This window comes from Bufo gargarizans, chromosome 8 (assembly GCF_014858855.1).
Source record: "Bufo gargarizans isolate SCDJY-AF-19 chromosome 8, ASM1485885v1, whole genome shotgun sequence".
Lineage (NCBI taxonomy): Eukaryota > Metazoa > Chordata > Amphibia > Anura > Bufonidae > Bufo > Bufo gargarizans.
Window position 1 is genome coordinate 143870694 of NC_058087.1, and position 20020 is coordinate 143890713.

At 43.8% G+C, this 20020-nt stretch overlaps 1 protein-coding gene across 1 annotated transcript in view; it reads left to right on the forward strand.

Annotated features, from left to right (window-relative positions):
• Nucleotides 1-20020, forward strand: part of LOC122944705 (multidrug resistance-associated protein 1-like) — a 116235-nt gene that overhangs the window by 15428 nt on the left and 80787 nt on the right. Inside the window, exons 3-7 of the mRNA XM_044303253.1 lie at nucleotides 4116-4292; nucleotides 13390-13515; nucleotides 17142-17279; nucleotides 17617-17742; nucleotides 18685-18746. Coding sequence (XP_044159188.1) covers nucleotides 4116-4292; nucleotides 13390-13515; nucleotides 17142-17279; nucleotides 17617-17742; nucleotides 18685-18746 — 629 coding nt within the window. The remainder of the gene's footprint in view (nucleotides 1-4115; nucleotides 4293-13389; nucleotides 13516-17141; nucleotides 17280-17616; nucleotides 17743-18684; nucleotides 18747-20020) is intronic.

Sequence of the window (20020 nt, forward strand, 5' to 3'; positions counted from 1 at the left end):
AAAATGGATCAGTTTTGTCCTAATGCATTCTGAATGGAAAAGGATCCACTCAGAATGCATCAGTTTGCCTCCGTTTAATCTCCATTCCTCTCTGGAGGCCGACACCAAAACACTGCCTGCAGCATTTCTCTGTCCGTCCTGGGATGCGGAGCGAGACACAATAGAAAACAGATCCGCCCCCCATTGACTTTCAATGGAGTTCATGACTGATCCAACATGGCTATAGAAGACATAATACAACCGGCGCCATTCATGATGGATGCATGCAGTTTTATTATTGTAACTGAAGCGGTTTTGCAGATCCATGCTGGATCCGTAAAACATGCTAGTGTGAAAGTAGCCTTAACATGACTGATAATGCTCCGTGCCCCTCTGATCTTTTTACTACAAAATCACAGGGAGATAAAGTTGTCACCGAGATTTTGTAGTAAAAAGATCACAGAGAGGCACGGAGCATTATCAGTCATGTTAATGCTCTGTACTTCTGTCCAGAACAGGGCTTTGCTCTTTCACGCAGCAGATTCTGCGCACGGCATCCGCTCGTGTGAAAGAGCCCTAATGAGAAGGCTACATTCACAAACCAGTAAAAAAAAAAACGTAGTTTTTTTATTTTGAGGCCATTTTCAGAACCATTGCACATGGTCGTTATTTAAGATTTCATGTTCTGGGCTACACGGCAATCTTGTCCGCGGCACCGGTTGCATGACCAAAGATTGCTGTGTAGCAGTGCTGCCATTGAACTGAATGGGGTTGCATTGTGAATCGTAAGTTGTAGCAGTGTTGGAAATTTTTTTTTTTTTTTTTTTTTTTTTACAATTCTGGAGTAGCAGCAACTACCCAGTCGGGTTGAGTTCACATCACTGTTTAGCTTTCTGTTCTTCTGAACCAGCAGAAGAAGAGGGATAAAACAGGATCCTGTAGAAAAAAACGGATCCTGTTGCATCAGTTGTCTTCCGTTTGAACTATTTCCGTCTGAGATCTGTGTTTTTTTTTTTTTGTTTTTTTTTTGTTTTTTTTTTTGGGGGGGGGGGGGGGGGGTACTGTCTGCATTCATTATGAATGGATCCGGTTGTATTATCTTTAAAATAGCGAAGACATATCCTTCTCTAAAACCATTGTAAGTCAATGGGGGACAGAACTGTTTTCATTGTGTGTCATGACTGATCCATCTTGCTCCGCACCACATCGCGGACAGAAAACAGCTGCTTGCAGCTTTTTTCTGTCCACGATTGGGACGCAGCCAATTCTGGAGCACTGTTTCGTTCAGTTTTGTCCCCTTTGACAATCAATAGGGACAAAATGGAAGCGTTTTCCCCCGGATCTCAATAGTGGAAAGGGAAAGCCTAAGTGTGAGTAGCCTTAGAAGAAAAGAAAGCTAAATGGTGATGTGAACTCGGCCTTAGGCCTCATGCACACGACAGTATTTTTTCACGGTCCGCAAAAACGGGGTCCGTAATCCGTGACCGTTTTTTCGTCCGTGGGTCCTCCTTGATTTTTGGAGGATCCACGGACATGAAAAAAATGTCGTTTTGGTGTCCGCCTGGCCGTGCGGAGCCAAACGGATCCGTCCTGAATTACAATGCAAGTCAATGGGGACGGATCCGTTTGACGTTGACACAATATGGTGCAATTTCAAACGGATCCGTCCCCATTGACTTTCAATGTAAAGTCAGGAGTCCCTTTACTTTCACACTTGCGTTCAGAGCGGATCCGTCTGAGACGGATCCGCTCATATAATGCAGACGGTGGCTCAGTTCAGAACGGATCCGTCTGCATTATATTGTTAAAACATTTCTAAGTGTGAAAGTAGCAGACGGATCCGTCCAGACTTTACATTGAAAGTCAATGGGGGACGGATCCGTTTGAAAATTGAGCCACAGTGTGTCATCTTCAAACTGATCCGTCCCCATTGACTTACATTGTAAGTCTGGACGGATCCGCTTACCTCCGCACGGCCAGGCGGACACCCGAACGCTGCAAGCACCATGGGAACGCCTCTATGTTAGAATATACTGTCGGATATGAGCTACATCGTGAAACTCAGATCCGACAGTATATTCTTAGGCTACTTTCACACTTGCGTTTGATCGGATCCGTTCTGAACGGATCCGATCATATTAATGCAGACGGAGGCTCCGTTCAGTACGGATCCGTCTGCATTAATAACTTAGAAAAATTTCTAAGTGCGAAAGTAGCCTGAGCGGATCCGTTCAGACTTTCAATGTAAAGTCAATGGGGGATGGATCCGCTTGAAGATTGAGCCATATGGTGTCATCTTCAAGCGGATCCGTTCCCATTGACTTACATTGTAAGTCTGGACGGATCCGCACGGCCAGGCGGACAGCTGAACGCTGCAAGCAGCGTTCAGCTGTCCGCCTGGCCGTGCGGAGGCGAGCGGAGCGGAGGCTGAACGCCGCCAGACTGATGCAGTCTGAGCGGATCCGCATCCATTCAGACTGCATCAGGGCTGGACGGAAGCGTTCTGCTCCGCTCGTGAGTTCCTTCAAACGGAGCTCACGAGCGGACAGCAGAACGCTAGTGTGAAAGTAGCCTAACACAGAGGCGTTCCCATGGTGATGGGGACGCTTCAGGTTAGAATAGACAAAAAAACTGTGTACATGACTGCCCCCTGCTGCCTGGCAGACCCCCCCCCCCTGTTTTTAACTCATTGGTGGCCAGTGGGCCCCCCCTCCCTCCCCTGTAGTTAACTCGTTGGTGGCCAGTGTGCGCCCCCCACCCCTCCCTCCCTCTATTGTAATAATAGCATTGGTGGCAGTGTGCGCCCCCCCCCCCTCTATTGCATTAACATTGGTGGCAGTGTGCGCCCCCCCCCGCCCCTCCCCTTCCTTGTTTTAATACATTGGTGGCAGTGTGAGGCCTCCCCTCTCCCCCCCCCCCCCCTCCCCGATCATTGGTAGCAGCGGAGTAGAAGCATCATACTTACCTGCTTGCTGCTGCGATCTTTGTCCGGCCGGGAGCTCCTCCTACTGGTAAGTGACAGGTCTGTGCGGCGCATTGCTGTCACTTACCAGTAGGAGGAGCTTCCGGCCGGACGCAGACATCGCAGCAGCCAGCAGGTAAGTATGATGCTTCTACTATTGCTAAGTAACCACGGCAACCAGGACTGCAGTAGCGTCCTCGTTGCCATGGTTACCGATCGGAGCCCCAGCGATTAAACTGGGACTCCGATCGGAACTCCGCTGCCACCAATGATCTGGGGGGGGGGGGGGGGGAGGCCGCACACTGCCACCAATGTATTAAAAGAATAGAGGGAGGAAGGGAGGGGGGGCGCACACTGCCACCAATGTTAATGCAATAGAGGGAGGGAGGGGGGGCCGCACACTGTGCCACCAATGCTATTATTACAATAGAGGGAGGGAGGGGGGGCGCACTGGCCACCAATGAAATTTAAACTGGGGAGGGAGGGGGGTCTGCCCCCTGCTGCCTGGCAGCCCGGATCTCTTACAGGGGGCTATGATAGCACAATTAACCCCTTCAGGTGCAGCACCTGAGGGGTTAATTGTACGGATCACGGCCCCCTGTAAGAGATCGGGTGCTGCCAGGCAGCAGGGGGCAGTCATGTACACAGTTCGTTGTATATTCTAACTAGAAGCGTCCCCATCACTATGGGAACGCCTCTGTGTTAGAATATACTGTCGGATCTGAGTTTTCACAAAGTGAAAACTCAGCTATGAAAAAGTTTTTATGCAGACGGATCTTCGGCTCCGTCTGTATAAAAGTAACCTACGGCCACGGATCACGGACGCGGATGCCAATCTTGAATGACTTGAATGGGTCCGTGAACCGTTGTCCGTCAAAAAAATAGGACAGGTCCTATTTTTTTGACGGACAGGATACACGGATCACGGTCTCGGCTGCAAAACGGTGCATTTTCCGATTTATTTATTTTTTCCACGGACCCATTGAAAGTCAATGGGTCCGCGAAAGAAAACGGCACAACGGCCACGGATGCACAACGGTCGTGTGCATGAGGCCTTACACTGCAACCCCATTGACCACTGATCCACATGAAATCAGTGACGACAAACTAGCCCAAGTATTGGGAACATTTGCTGTTTTGTGCTGATCCCGTATATCGGTTCTTTATTTTGCAGGATGTAAACCAGACTTGGCACACAGATAACCCGGACTTCTCCTGGTGCTTTCATTATACCATTCTGTACTGGATACCCTGTCTCTACCTATTTGCCTGTTCGCCATTTTACATCTTCTATCTAAGACGCCATGACCGAGGCTACATTAGATTCTCTCTGCTCACCAAAGCAAAAACTGTAAGTTTTCTAAAATGTGCTATGTTAGTACGGTCGTTTTACTGCTATGAATGTGTAGCGTTATTATGCATGTTTTCATACGGTTTTGAAATCGGGCGTAGCTATTAAATTGAAAGATTTTAGTAGCCATTTTGCCATGATTTTATAAAATCACAGCTTGTTTGTCTCCGTTTTGAGATGAGCATGGCATAAGAGACAGCTCTCAGTGCCATTACGCGAGACCCTCCTTCCCCATTTTGTGGACACCTTCACGTGTTTTCTATGTTCTCTCACATGGCTTTCACATGCTTCCAGATCTGTGCCTCCTCTCTGCAAAAGATTTATGTTTAATAGTAGTCACATCCGAAGTTGCTTCGTTCATAATTTCGGATTAAGGCTACATGCACACGACCGTTGTGTGTTTTACGGATCCGCAAAACACGGATGGCGTCCATGTGCGTTCCGCAAATTTATAACTGCCTATTTATGTCCGCAAAGCGCGGACAAGAATAGGACTTTTTTTTTTTTTTTTTTTTTTTTGCGGGGCCACGGAATGGAGCAACGGATGCGGAAAGCACACGGAGTGCTGTCCGAATATTTTGCGGCCCTATTAAAGTGAATGGGTCCGCATCAGAGCCGCAAAAACTGTGGCTCGGATGCGGACCAAAACAACGGTCGTGTGCATGAGGCCTAATACTGTATGGAGATCTGTCTCTGTACAGTATAAGGCCTCATGCACACAGCCTATTCACTTCATTCACGGATGCGGACCCATTCACTTCAATGGGGCCGCAAAAGATGCGGACAGCACTCCGTGTGCTGTCAGCATCAGTTGCTCCTTAAATAACCTGTCCTATTCTTATCCGCGCTTTGCGGACAAGAACAGGCAGTTATATTAAAGGTTGTCTGTGCCGTTCCACAAATTGCGGAACGCACACGGACGCCATCCGTATTTTGCGGATCCGCGATTTGCGGACTTAAAAACACACCGGTTGTGTGCATGTAGCCTAAGAATGTATGGGCTCTAATGAGCCAAAGTAAGTTATTCGCAAAGTTGCGCATGACTTTGTTGAATAACTTCGGTAATTGATCCTTAAAGTGGAAAACCACTTTAGAACTTGAAACTGAACTCTGCTTCAGTTCCGAGGTACTGGTCGGAACCAAAGCCAATTTCAGTTTCAAGTTTTAAAGTGGTTTTCCACTTTAAAAATCAGAGAGTAGTCAAAAGACAAGCCAAGATCAAATACCAGACGGGAAGCACAGTACAAATCACGTGAGGCAGAGCGGTTAAAAGACAAGCCGAAGTCAAAAGCACAAATGAATCGCAGAACCACGATCACCGCTAGTGCACCCAAACAAGACTGTCACTAGCGCTGGTGTATGGCCAAGAAGGGGTTTAAATAGAACACCGGGTCCCAGGATCAGAACCTGATGGGTCATGACTCTGCGCTCCATTAGTTCAAACACTAGCACACAGGAATAGAGCAGCTGAGCAATCAACCCACTGCTAATCTCCTCCAGCACACGTCCTCTGTGGAGAGAAAGAGCATGCTATTGCCTCACCAGGGGGCGTGGCTTAGCAGGTCATCTCTCCTGGCGCAGTCACGCCTAAGCCGGGGATCTTGCCTCTGGAGCCCGGACAGGTAAGTTTGTGACAGAAAAAAATTTCTAACATTTTCTTAACTTTTTATTTTATTTTTTAAACATCATTCATCAGGAAGTATGCATAAGGATTTTCTTGTACATTTCCTTGGCGGCTGTGCCAACCCCTAGTAACCTTGAGTTCATGTGGCAAAGCTGCCAGTGTAATGGAAAAGGGAGCCTCCCTCCCACTGTAAAACCCCTTAGTTGTCACAGTCACTATTGACCAAGGCATCTAAGGGGTTAGAGAACTGGTCGTTGAAGCAGGGATTGCATTACAGCATTCAGGAATGTCTCAGCCATCACACATACTGAACACTCTCTGATATCGTTGCCGTCCTAGTAACCCCATTTGATCCCATCTGCATCGCTGACTGTTTGGTGTACAGTATCTCTTGGTCAATAACCCACTCGCTGTATTTATTGCAGCCCTGTTTTACAATCCATATAGCAAAGCTCCATAAAGCTATTCAAACAATGCAGTTACCAGGACTAAATCTTCTCATGAGGATTTATAATAATTTAATAATTTATGATTTATTCATGAACATTTACAGCTCGGGACCTTCACCCAATAAAATAATAACTTGCAAGTTTGTGGTTAGAATAGAGGCTGCATTCTCCTTCTCCGCTTCATGATATTGTAGTGTCATGTTTACAGGTGTGGTGCGAGGCGCTGCAGGCAATCCCATAATGATCGGCAGCATGTGTAATAACAGGACAGGCCATGACACCGCAGTAGAGTCAGGCAGGGTGAAAATAGATCAACTGTTGGAGCAATTGTTAGAAAATGGAAGAGGCTAAAGACAACTGTCAGTCTCTCAGACTGGGGCTCCATGCAAGATCTCACCTCGTGGGGTATCACTGATGATAAGAAAGGTGAGGAATCAGCCCAGAACTACAAGGGAGGAGCTGGTCAATGACATGAAGAGAGCTGGGACCACAGTTTCAAAGGTCACTGTCGGTAGAACACTACGCCGTCATGGTTTCAAATCGTGCATTGCACGGAAGGTTCCACTGCTCAAGTCATCACATGTCCAGGCCCGTCTGAAGTTTGGCAATGACCATCTGGATGATCCAGAGGAGGCATGGGAGAAAGTCATGTGGTCAGATGAGACCAAAGTAGAACTTCTTGGTCTAAACTTCACTCGTCGTGTTTGGAGGAAAAAGGATGAGTTGCATCCCAAGAACATCATCCCTACTGTGAAGCATGGGGGTGGTAACATCATGCGTTGGGGGGGCTTTTCTGAGAAGGGGACAAGACAACTGCACTGTATTAGGCCTATTGCACACGACCGTATGGCATTTTCTGTGTTTTGCAGTCTATTTTTCACGGCTCCGTTGTTCAGTTTTTTGTTTCTGTTCCGTTTTTCTGTATGGCATATACAGTAATTACATAGAAAAAATTGGGCTGGGCATAACCTTTTCAATAGATGGAAGACATACGGATGCATTTCCTTAGGTTTTTTTTTTGTTTGTTTGTTCGGACCCATTGACTTGAATGGAGCCACGGAAAGTGATTTGTGGGCAATAATAGGACATGTTTTATCTTTCAACGGAATGCATCTGCAGTTCAGTTTTTTTTTTTTTGCGGAACCATTGAAATTAATGTTTGCGTATATGGAACGCAAAAAACGGGCCGTACACGGGGGGGGGGGAAAAAAGTGGCCTAGCCAGTCTCCAGACCTAAATCCAATAGAACATCTTTGGAGGGAGCTGAAACTCTGTGTTGCTCAGTGACAGCCCCAAAACCTGACAAATCTAGAGGAGATATGTGTGGAGGAGTGGGCCAAAATCCCTGTTGCAGTGTGTGCAAAACTGGTCACGCAAACGATTAACCTCTAATTGCAAACAAAGGATTTTGTACCAACTATTTAGGCCTCATGCACACGACCGTAGTTCTGGTCCGCATACGAGCTGCAGTTTTTTGCGGTTCAGATGGACCCATTCACTTCAATGAGGCCGCAAAAGATGCAGACAGCCCTCAAGAATAGGCATTTCTACAATGGGTCTTCCATTCCACAAGTTGTGGAAGGCACACAGGCGGCTTCCATTTTCACGGATCTACGGTTTGCGGACCACAAAAAAATTGCCTCTCAGGTGTTTCAAATACTTATGTTCAGCAGTGCAAGACGAATAAATTCTTTAAAAATCATACAATGGGATTTCCTGAATTTTTATTTTTTTATTTATTTTTATTCTGTCTCTCAGAGTGGGAATGCACCTACAATAGGGATGCTCAACCTGCGGCCCTCCAGCTGTTGTAAAACTACAACTCCCATGATGCCCTGCTGTTGGCTGATAGCTGTAAGCTGTCCGGGCATGATGGAAGTTGTAGTTTTGCAACAGCTGGAGGGGTACAGGTTGGCCATTACTGACCTACAATGTGAATTTCAGTCCCCTCCATGATTTCTAAGTGGGAGAACTTGCAAGATCGCAGAGTGTTCAAATACTTCTGTTCCTCACTGTATATTTAGCCCAAAACAGTGGTCTGTTGCCTCCCAGGGACATTACTGTATATTTCAAGGAGATGCTAATTCTGTGCTTCTGTTGCAGTGATTCTTGGCAAGCTGTAACATTTTTTAGTATAAAATCTGCCCAAAACTGATGTAACTACAAATAAACCAATCTCCTGTAAATATACCCTTTATACAATATAACTAGGTTAGTCACCACATGATTTTAAGCTATTGCAAGTCTTTTCTATTGTTCAGTTAGTGAAGGTAATAAAGGCTTAGGCTATTTTCACGTTAGCGTTTTCAATTCTGCTATTCAGAACGTCATAGGATCTCAAAAGCGGAAGAAAATGCTTCAGTTTTGTCCCCATACATTGTCAATGGGGACACAAATGCATTCCGTTCCGTTTGGTTGCGTCGCCATCGCGGACAGAATTACACTGCAAGCAGCGTTTTTGTGTCCGCGATGTGGTGTGGAGCAAGACTGATCCGTCCTGACCCGCAATGTAAGTCAATGGGGACAGATCCGTTTTCTCTGACGCAATAGAAAATGGATCCGTCCCCATTGACTTTCAATGTTGTTCATGACGGATACGTCTTGGCTATAGAAGACATAATACAACCGGATCCGTTCATGACGGATGCATGCGGTTGTATTATGGTAACGGAAGCGTTTTTGCAGATCCACGACGGATCCGCAAAAAAAAGTTAATGTGAAAGTAGCCTTAGTTATGACTAATGCAGGATTTACACGTGCAGATATTCCGGCACATTATTGGGAACAAACATTCCTATGCAATAATCTGCCCGCCTAAAGGCCATGCGGTCACCTTACTAATCGTTCCCAGGCAGCAGGTTGTGCTGTCTAAACCGCAGTCTGCTGTCCAGGAGCAATGATTTTGTATGGGGACAAGTGACGGCAGTAGCAATCGCTCATCCTCATACTGTGGAGGAGATCACTGCATGTAAATACAGCCCTTCAGCTCCACTGAACAAGTAGCTGATGTCCCTTCCCGACAAGCTGCTGCTCCTCCTCACTTAGTCTAAATGCACTTTTTAGGCTACATTCACACTGTTTCTAGTGTCCATTTGTCGCAGGTGCTGGGAAAGCATGAAGGGCATATTCCAAATGTATCTTTCGGTCCCCATTCACCATGCAGAGGCCAGTAGAATGTCCACTAGCCACCTTCAGGCTGTGATGTTGGATTTTCAGCTGTATGGAAAATTGAGATCTGTTGTGCTTTTCCATACCGAGGTATCCTGAAAAATATATGTACTGTGCGATATGTTAATACATTTTTCCATCACATTATACACTGCTCATATCCAGGGGTTACGACCACCCTGCAATCCATCAGCAGTGGTCGTGCTTGCACACTATAAGAAAGTGACGTCCCATGGTCATGGCCACAAGAGAGGCTGGTGCTTTTTCCTATATTGTGCAATCGGGACTGCCGCTGCTGGATTGCAGGGTGGTTGTAACCCCTGGATATGAGCAGTGTATAATGTGATGAAAAAATGAATCAAGCCAGCAAAGGAGGCAATATGTATAATAACAATACATTAGGAAGTGCCTTGTAATAACTTTCTCTACATGATAAATGCCACTTGCTGAAGTGGGAAACTGAAGGGTTAATTCTGTCATGTTCACAACATGCATTGGAGGTATATGTCAGGAGGAAAATCATTTTTATTACCCTTAGATCAGAGGACCATTTGGTGCCCAAAAATGGATTCAAATCATACATGTATGATATATAAAAAAAAAAATTCCAGCTGTTGCAGAACTACAACTCCCAGTATGCTCAGTCTGCCTACAGCTATCAGCCTAGAGCAGGGCATGGTGGGAGTTGTAGTTTTACAACAGCTGGAGAGCTGCAGGTTGGCCAGCCCTGCTACAAGTTATGAATGTATATTACAGTATTCAGTTTTCCTAAGTATGCACCATTACAGCAGGGATAATGTATCACTGTGTAGCTGGTAGTACCTATACTAATAAGGTCTATTGAATACATTAAAATTGTCATGTATGTACCCAACCTTCTATAGTCGGGTCGTACATAGAGAAGTCCATTGTCTACTGACTTGAAGACATTGGCCCAGATTTCCTCATCTTATAGATGTTGTTCGGTTTGACAGAGTATCTAGACAGATTCATCACAGGGGCTTGGATTGTTTCAGGGATAGACTCTCATCTCTAACTCCATACCAATCTGAGACAGATTTTTACATCTGAATTAAGTCGCAATTTTGGTGCATGTTAGGCTCCACCCTTTTCCTGCAAAGTGCTGCTCCTTGTCAAGTATGCCAGAAAAAGTGTAGAAGCCCCTGATTTGCCAGATCGCGCCACTTTTTTGACAGATTTTTGGCACAGAAACATCAGTAAATCTGGGCCATTATTTTTCAACTTTTTCTGTTAAAATAACCGAACAAAAAAAGATAATCAAAATAATGTTGAAAATCGTTACATGGCGTTCCCAGTAAGCAGGATTCATATTTGTCCAGCTGGCATTTTGATTTTTCCTTTGATGCCATGAGCACCCAGCACTCCTACACATAATGCAGCAGTTTCATCACTAATGACGTATCTCATAAACGCTACACCTGTTTTAGGGCTCATGTACACAAGTATGTGTTCCCATATTGCGGATGGCAAACGGCCGGTCCGCAATATACAGGCACTGGCCATGCACTCCGTATCACGGATGCGGACCCATTGACTTGAATGGGTCTGCAATCCTCAAGCACTACAAAGCGATTCCATGGGATTTTGGTCCGTGCCTCCGCTCCGCCCAAAAAATTCACATGTCCTATTTTTGTGGTCAGTCTTTTGCAGATTGTGGACCCATTCAAGTCAGTGGGTCTGCATCCACAAACAGCATGGACGGGCACAGGGCATGCACTCTTGTGTGCATGAGTCCTTAGGCAAATTATACCATTTTAAGTGTAATTTGATTAAAATTCTGAGCACCTGTCATAGAGGTCGGGTGCCGGCTATGTGATTCTGCCGCCGGCACCTGCCTCCTGTATTTGTATTAAAAGGTTACTTATCTTCATTGCTGGCGCAGTGCGCCAGCAGTGTAAAAAAAACAACAACGATTTGATACATATGCAAATTAACCTGAGATGAGTCCTGTAATTTGCATATGTATACATTTTTTATTTTTTTGTGGAACAATTTGAAATGAATGGTTCTGCATACGGAACACAAAAAACGGCCTGTAAACGGGGGGGGAAAAAAAACGGTCGTGTGAAAGAGGCCTTAAGGGGAGAGTCCGCAATGCCGGTCAGTGTTAAGGAGCGGGGTGTTGTGTAAATCACTGTTAACGAGATGGGGTACTGTGGAGGTCACTAATAAAGGGGTGGCTGCTGTGGAGGTCACTGTTAAAGGGGTGGGGTACTGTAGATACTGTCTGTATCTTTTAACGATGCACACATTAAATGAAATAGATGAAGTATACCTGTGCAAAGCTGGGTCCTTCTAGCTATTAAATAAAAAGTAAAAAAAAAAAAGTTTCAAAAACAAACAAAATATTACAAATCATCCCCTTTCACAATTTTACATATGTTTATTTATTGTTTATATATTTTATATTGCATATCGCCATGCCCGAAAAAGTACAAACTATTAAAATATAAAAAAAATCTCCTATGCGGTGAACGATTCGTCTTTATTTTTTTTAGACACCTTGTCCCCCCCCCAAAAAAATAGGATCAGGCTGTTTGATTATGGGCCGGATATTCCATAAAATGCGGAATGCACGTGGCTTTTTTGGGGTTTTATTTTTTTTTGCATGGAATAGAGGATAACAATACTTTTTTTATGGTATCGGAATCTAATCTAAATTTTGGTATCGTGACAACCCTACCCTGTACTCATTTGCACCCTGTGACTATTGCCCTGCGACTAATGCTTTGCTTGATGCTATTATTTTTCTTTACGGTGTTTATCATGTTCCATGATACACGGTTTTTACTATTACCCTATGAATATAGAAGAAAATAACTCATGCAGGTGTACGTCAGGACCATAACCAGTTCTCATATGATATGCATCTGTGTGCATGCCTCTGATTATCAGCCTCAAGCTACAGGGGAAAAGTTGTCTGTCCGAGTCCTATACAGCATGTCATGATTATTTTATGGCGTATAGAAGCACATTCACTACATGCAAAAATCTGTAGGTGCAGAAACTACCATAGGATGCCATTATTACAGCTCTGCAGTAATCACATAATATGGTCGCGAGGTCTTGCCTTTCCTGCCACGTGTTTAGCCGAGGTATTTGCAGGAGCAGACGTATAATTGTTCATGTTAATTGTCAGTCAGCTTATGTCTACATCCCGCTTCATGAGTTCTTTATAAATATTATACAGCATGCTATATTGACACAATATTAAAAGGGTTATCCCATAATCCATGTAAAAAATGACAGACATAATTTAGTTCATGACAACCTCTTTCTGACAAATTTAGAACCAGCCCTGTACCTCGCATGGATCCAGAGATCTCCACATTCACTGCTCTGCTAGATTTATTTAAAGCTGGCAGCTTGGGAGGTGTGCTATCTTAGGGGGACATGTCCTTTCTGCTGTGGCTGGTGGCAGCTGAAGGATGGAACTGAGCATGTGCGGCCATCTCAGTGAGCAGGACAGAGAAATAAAAAAACGAACAAACAGCAGGTGGCGCTATATAGAAAGATGTCTTTGTATAACTCAGTAGATATAATACATTTTAAATTAAATGCAATATTAAAAGTGTTCAGATCCAGGTGCTGGTTTGAAAACTGTAGAAATATTTTTATGGGACAACCCCTTTAACTAACCAGATGATACACAGACGGTAGACCTGCATGGACGGTCACTGGTTACCTTCTTATCTGATGGATAAGGAAGCATTAAAGTACAATGTTCTGCAGCAGATGTGATTATAACGATGCACTGTGGAAGAAATATCATCTTTTTATATTAATAACTCTGACATTTGATTGATCCCAGGATTTGTCTTCTTTCTCGTTCCAGTGTCTTTCTGCTTTGCTGACACTTGTCTGCTATACAGAACTTTTCTACACCGTGTGGAACATGACGCATGGTACTGCTGAGCCTCCGGTTCTCCTCATTAGCCCGCTTATAGTAGGAGCTACCATGGTAAAGGGAAAACACGGTTTAATGTGTAATCTGCACTGATTTATGTTAAAAGTCATCTTTACTCCTAACTTCAATTAAGAGCGGTGTTATACGCGACAAATGCTTTCAAAGGGGTTTTCCAGGAATTCAGTATTGGTGGCTTGTCCTCTGCATAGGTTATCGGTATCTAAGCGCTGGGGGTCCGCCAATCAGCTGTTTGAGGCCTCTTAGGCAAGTGGCGTTGTGTTCCTCAGTCACATGGCCTATTTGCACCTCTGTCTCATTCAAGTGAATGGACCTGGACTGCAGTACCAAACACAGCCACTGTACGATGTATAAGAGAATTCTGCTCAGGCGCAAAATCACTGGTAGAGATGGTCTTAATGATCAGATACAGTTCTTTATTTGAAGGTAGCGCATGTACATAAAAACGTGTTTTAGTGAATAACCTGATGAAGGGGACTTCTGGATCCCCGAAATGCGTTGTTTTTATGTGCATGCGCTACCTTTAAATAAAGAAGAACTGTATCTGATCATTAAGACCATCTGTACCAGTGATTTTGCGCCTGATCAGAATTCTCTCTTCTACAAATATCCTTTGGGGGATTGGGCATCCAATCCCAAAGAAATTTCTTCTGCGGCTGCAGTCCTGGTTAAAGGGTCTAAACCAGGGATGGGCAAACTCGGCCCTCCATTTTAAAACTACAAATCCCATCATGCCCTGCTGTAGGCTGATAGCTGTAGGCAGACTGGGAATGATGAGATTTGTAGTTTTACAACAGCTGGAGGGCCAAGTTTGCCCATCCCTAGTCTAAACTATACAACCCTAAATGGTGAGCACCTTTGCCTTTTAATTTCCTTGCATTTGTGTTGAACGTACTACCCTATTGTGCACCCCCCCCCCCCCACCCTCTTTTGTCCTCATTCCCCTCATCTCCGAGCGGAATCTAGATACGCCCGACTTTGAAGACTATATGATGTATGGCACTGTGAGAAGGCCACAGTGCTGACTAGAGTGCTGAAGTTTCTTCTGATAGTCGGGGCTTCTGAGATATTGATGACCCATCATAAGGATAGAGTATCAATACTGAACTCCCAGAAAACCAAGGCACTTTAAATGCAGATGTCATTTATCTTAAAGGGGTTATCCAACCCCTATAATCGCCCACCTAATCCCCAGGCACCTCCCATAGGTTATACTTGTCCTGCTCTCCTGCACCCGCGTTGTTTTTGATACTCGCATGGCCGCCACTGCATCTCCCCGGCAATGGGGGGGGGGGGGGGGCAGCCAATAGAAGGCCGTAACGGGGAAGAGTCTCCCTAGTGTCACCTGCGATGCTAGGGAGGCTTGTCCCACTCGCAGACTGCTATTGGCTGACTCGCCCTGCGGGGATCAGAAGCGACACGGGTGGTGGGAAACAGGGTTAATATAATCTATATGAGGGGCCTGGGCATTTAAAGGGTCATTATGGGGGTTGGATAACCCCTTTTAATCATGGCAGTTTTGTTAGCGCTTCACTTTTTTATTTTATTTTTTATTTTTTGTAATGTTACATGTTTACTTCTTGACTTTCCCAGTTATGCCTTCTCCTGTCATGTTGCCACCTAAAGTCCATAAATATTGGGCTATCGACACAATTCTAACATTTTTGGCTCTATACACCACCACAATGGATTTGAAATGAAACAAACAATATGTGCTTTACCTGCAGACTGGAAGCTTTAATTTGAGGGTATTTACATCCAAATCGGGTGAATGGTGCAGGAATTACAACAGTTTGCATATGTGCCTCCCACTTGTTAAGGGACCAAAAGTAATGGGACAATTGGCTTCACAGCTGTTCCATGGCCAGGTGTATGTTATTCCCTCAATGAGCAGATAAAAGGTCCAGAGTTCATTTCAAGTGTGCTATTTGCATTTGAAATCTGTTGCTGTCAAGTCTGAAGATGAGATCCAAAGAGTTGTCACTATCAGTGAAGCTAGCCATCATTAGGCTGAAACAAAACAAACCCATCAGAGATAGCAAAAACGTTAGGCGTGGCCAAGACAACTGTTTGGAACATTCTTAAAAAGAAGGAATGCACCAAAAGACCCGGAAGACCACAGGAAACAACTGTGGTGGATGACCGAAGAATTCTTTCCCTGGTGAAGAAAACACCCTTCACAACAGTTGGCAAGATCAAGAACACTCTCCAGGAGGTAGGTGTATGTGTGTCAAAGTCAACAATCAAGAGAAGACCTCACCAGAGTGAATACAGAGGGTTCACCACAAGATGTAAACCATTGGTGAGCCTTAAAAACAGGAAGGCCTGATTAGAGTTTGCCAAACGACATCTAAAAAAGCCTTCACAGTTCTGGAACAACATCCTATGAACAGATGAAACAAAGATCAACTTGTACCAGAGTGATGGGAAGAGAAGAGTATGGAGAAGGAAAGGAACTGCTCATGATCCCTAAGCATACCACCTCATCAGTGAAGCATGGTGGTGGTAGTGTCATGGCGTGGGCATGTATGGCTGCCAATGGAACTGGTTCTCTTGTATTTATTGATGATGTGACTGCTGACAAAAGCAGCAGGATGAATTCTGAAGTGTTTCGGGCAATATTATCTGCTCATATTCAGCCAAATGCTTCAGAACTCATTGGACGGTGCTTCACAGTGCAGATGGACAATGACCCAAAGCATACTGCAAAAGCAACCAAAGAGTTTTTTAAGGGAAAGAAGTGGAATGTTTTGCAATGGCCAAGTCAATCACCTGACCTGAATCCGATTGAGCATGCATTTCACTTGCTGAAGACAAAACTAGAGGGAAAATGCCCCAAGAACAAGCAGGAACTGAGGACCCTTGTAGTAGAGGCCTGGCATAGCATCACCAGGGATGAAACCCAGCGTCTGGTGATGTCTATGCGTTCCAGACTTCAGGCTGTAATTGACTGCAAAGGATTTGTAACCAAGTATTAAAAAGCAAAAGTTTGAGTTATGTTTATTATTATTATTCTGTCCCATTTACTTTTGGTTCCTTCACAAGTGGGAGGCACATATGCAAACTGTTGTAATTCCTGCACCAGTTCACCTGATTTGGATGTAAATACCCTCAAATTAAAGCTGACAGTCTGCAGGTAAAGCACATATTGTTTGTTTCATTTCAAATCCATTGTGGTGGTGTATAGAGCCAAAAATCTTAGCATTGTGTCGGTGTCCCAATATTTATGGACCTGGCTGTATACTACTGACTATATTAGCGGCATAAGTCTGAAGAAGGCCATAAGGCCAAAACATCACTGACCTGTACAGCCACTTGTGAATAAAACATGACTTTGATTTGTAACATCTACTTTTAGAGCTGAAGTTATTTCCCTGATATATTTATTCATGGTTATTAGATCTCCCTTCTTTTTTTCTAAAGTAAATAACCCTAATGTTGTTAATCTTTCAGGGTACTGTAGTTCCCTTATTCCAGTCATTAATTTTAGGTGCCCTCCTCTGAACCCTCTCCAGCTCTGCTATGTCTGCCTTGTTCACAGGGGCCCAAAACTGTACACAGTACTCCATGTGTGGTCTGACTAGTGATTTGTAAAGTGACAGGACTATGTTCTCTGAATTGAAGAACTGAAAATAAATCTTCATTTCCCTTTTTCTTTCTAGATTCTAGCCACATGTCTCATCCAATATGAGAGGTTACAAGGCGTCCGCTCCTCCGCTCTCCTGCTGATATTCTGGACACTGGCTGTAATATGTGCTGTCTTCCAGCTGAGAACCAAAATCACAGTAGCCCTTTCCCAGGTATGGATAAATACTAGGTCACTGAGTAGACCATAGATTGTCCCAGGCAAAATATTTCTGTGGAAAGTTTCCAATGAAAATGAGGCTACAAGCATGCTGGGAGTTGTAGTAGTATGACGCAGAGGAAAGACCCTCGGACATGGTAAAAACATGAGAATCTCAGCCTTTCTGTTTCTCACTTTTTGAGTATATGGGCTGATTGTTTTGGATCAATAGTTCTGTGAAAAGCAAAAGTTTCTAAAGTTTTTGTTGTATCAGTTGACGACTATAGAGGAAAAAAACACAAACTGATGTCAGATGTTCTAACACTTTTGTTCCCCATCTTTCTGTTTCTAAGGAAGCAGAGATTAACTGGCTGCGCTACACACTATTCATGTTGTACTTCTTACTGGTGCTGTTCCAGTGCATTCTGTCTTTCTTCAATGATCAACCTCCAATGTTCACCAGTGTAAAGAATGACATGGTACGTTGTTTTATTTATTATTTTTTCGTAATAATAATGCAGGACAAGTCTGTCAATATGCTGATGTGCCTATAGACATTGATGGCCAAACAAATGTCACGAGGGTGTGCGCTTTTGGCATATGTTTGACCAGTGTTTGCGGGGATCAATAGAAATGTATACTCTGTGGCGTACGTTTTTGTAATGGCAGTCAGCAACCGACCTGTGCAGCTGTAAAGGAGTGCAAACTGCAAAGAAAAAGGGGGTCAGTCAGCACATCCCAATGCGCAGGGGCACGTTTCTATGGCTGAAAACAACACTGTAAAACAAAACGTGCAATGCAACAGCTCTCTGCAAACCAAATAAAGTACAAAAATGCATAATAATTGCTAGTGCTATACTTATAAATTAGAGATGCTTGGCAAATACATTTTGTACAAAATTATTTGAGCCCGTCTGTCGCACGCCAAGGTGATCTCTATAAGACGGGTTCCTAACAGTAAATTCTACCTGAATGGCACATAACAGTAGAATTTAGTGTTAGGAACAGTCTTGACGTGCGGCAGACGGGCTCAAATAATTTTGTACAAAATGTATTTGCCAAGCATCTCTAATTTATTAGTATAGCACTAGCAATTATAATGCATTTGTTTACTTTATTTGGTTTGCAGAGAGCTGTTGCATTGCATGTTTTGTTTTACTGTAAAGGAGTGCAGTTGCAGACGTCTGGTCATTTGTTTGGTGAGAACATCTTAAATACTTTGCAGTGTTATGAAATTTTATAGTTATGGAAGCAACCAATACAGTATACATTGCCAGTTTCATTTTCTTTGCCAGGAGCGCATGTTCTGAATCACAATCTTTTCCTAACAAGAAAACAATAATACAACAATGATAAGAAATAAAAGTACAATATTTTGTTTGTATTGTGATTTACATTGCTATTTTCTTTCCCTGTCCCAGAACCCGTGCCCTGTGTCAAGTGCTTCTTTTCTTTCCCAAGTTACTTTCAGCTGGTTTACAGAGTAAGTGACTTCATATGAGTGAAATTGTAGAGGCTTGTATAGGTTTGATAGATTGTGTGTGGAGATATATATTCTCTGAAAAAGTATTCAAACCCCTTGAACTTTTCCACTTTTTTTCACCCACAAACTTTAGTGTATTTTATTGGGATTTTATGTGATAGGCCAAAATGAAGTAGCACGTATGTGTGAAGTGAAAAGAAAATGACACAAATATGATACATGTTTAATAAAAAAATCTGGAAAGTGTGGCATGCATTTGTATTCTGCCCCCATCTCGAGGCTGACATTTCTAAAATGGCTCAAGCCAGATTGGATGGAGAGCGTCTGTGAACGGCAATTTCCGTGTCTCGCCACAGATTCTGAATGGGATTTAGGTCTGGACTGTGACTGGGCCATTCTAACACATGAATTTGCTTTGATCTAAACCATTCCATTGTGGCTCTGGCTGTATGTTTATGGTTGTTGTCCTGCTGGAAGGTGAACCTCCGCCCCAGTCTTGCTTGTGGCAAACTGCACACGAGACTTATGGCTTGTTTTAAAAAATGGCTTTCTTCTTCACACTCCTCCATAAAGGCCAGATTTGTGGAGAACACAATTTATAGTTGTCTCCCACCTAAGGTTTGGATCTCTGCAGCTCCTCCAGAGTGACCCTGGACCTCTAGGCTGTTTCTCTAATTAGTGCTCTCCTGGGCTGTCTGTTTAGGTGGACGGCCATGTCTTGGTAGGTTTGCAGTTGTGCCATACTCCTTCTATTTTTGGATGATGGATTGAACAGTGCTCCATGAGATGTTTAGAGCTTGGGATTCTTTTTTTATTTTTTATTTTTTTATATAACCTAACCCTGCTTTACACTTCTCCACATCTTTCTCTCGGACCTGTCTCATGTGTTCCTTGGTTTTCATGATACTGTTTAATGATTAATGTTCTCTAGCAAACTTCTGACGCCTTCACAGAACAGCTGTAATTGTTGTTGTTGTTGTTAATATATATATATATTATATGTCCAGGATCCTCAAAAACGCAACCATCGATTTCAAAGAAACTTGGTATACACATCCCTTGCTACCGGGAAAGAAATCTTGTGGGGGTCTCAGTTCTCTAGGATGTACAGTTCCTGAGATATTCCCCAAAAAATTATCTACTCTAGCCAATACAAGCCTGCAAGTCTTTCTCTTCATATCCCAACTGTCATACACACGGTCACATGTTCCTTATCAGCCAATAGAAGCTCGCAGGCCCTTAGTCTCCAAATACAGTTTTACTCCAGGTTTCGT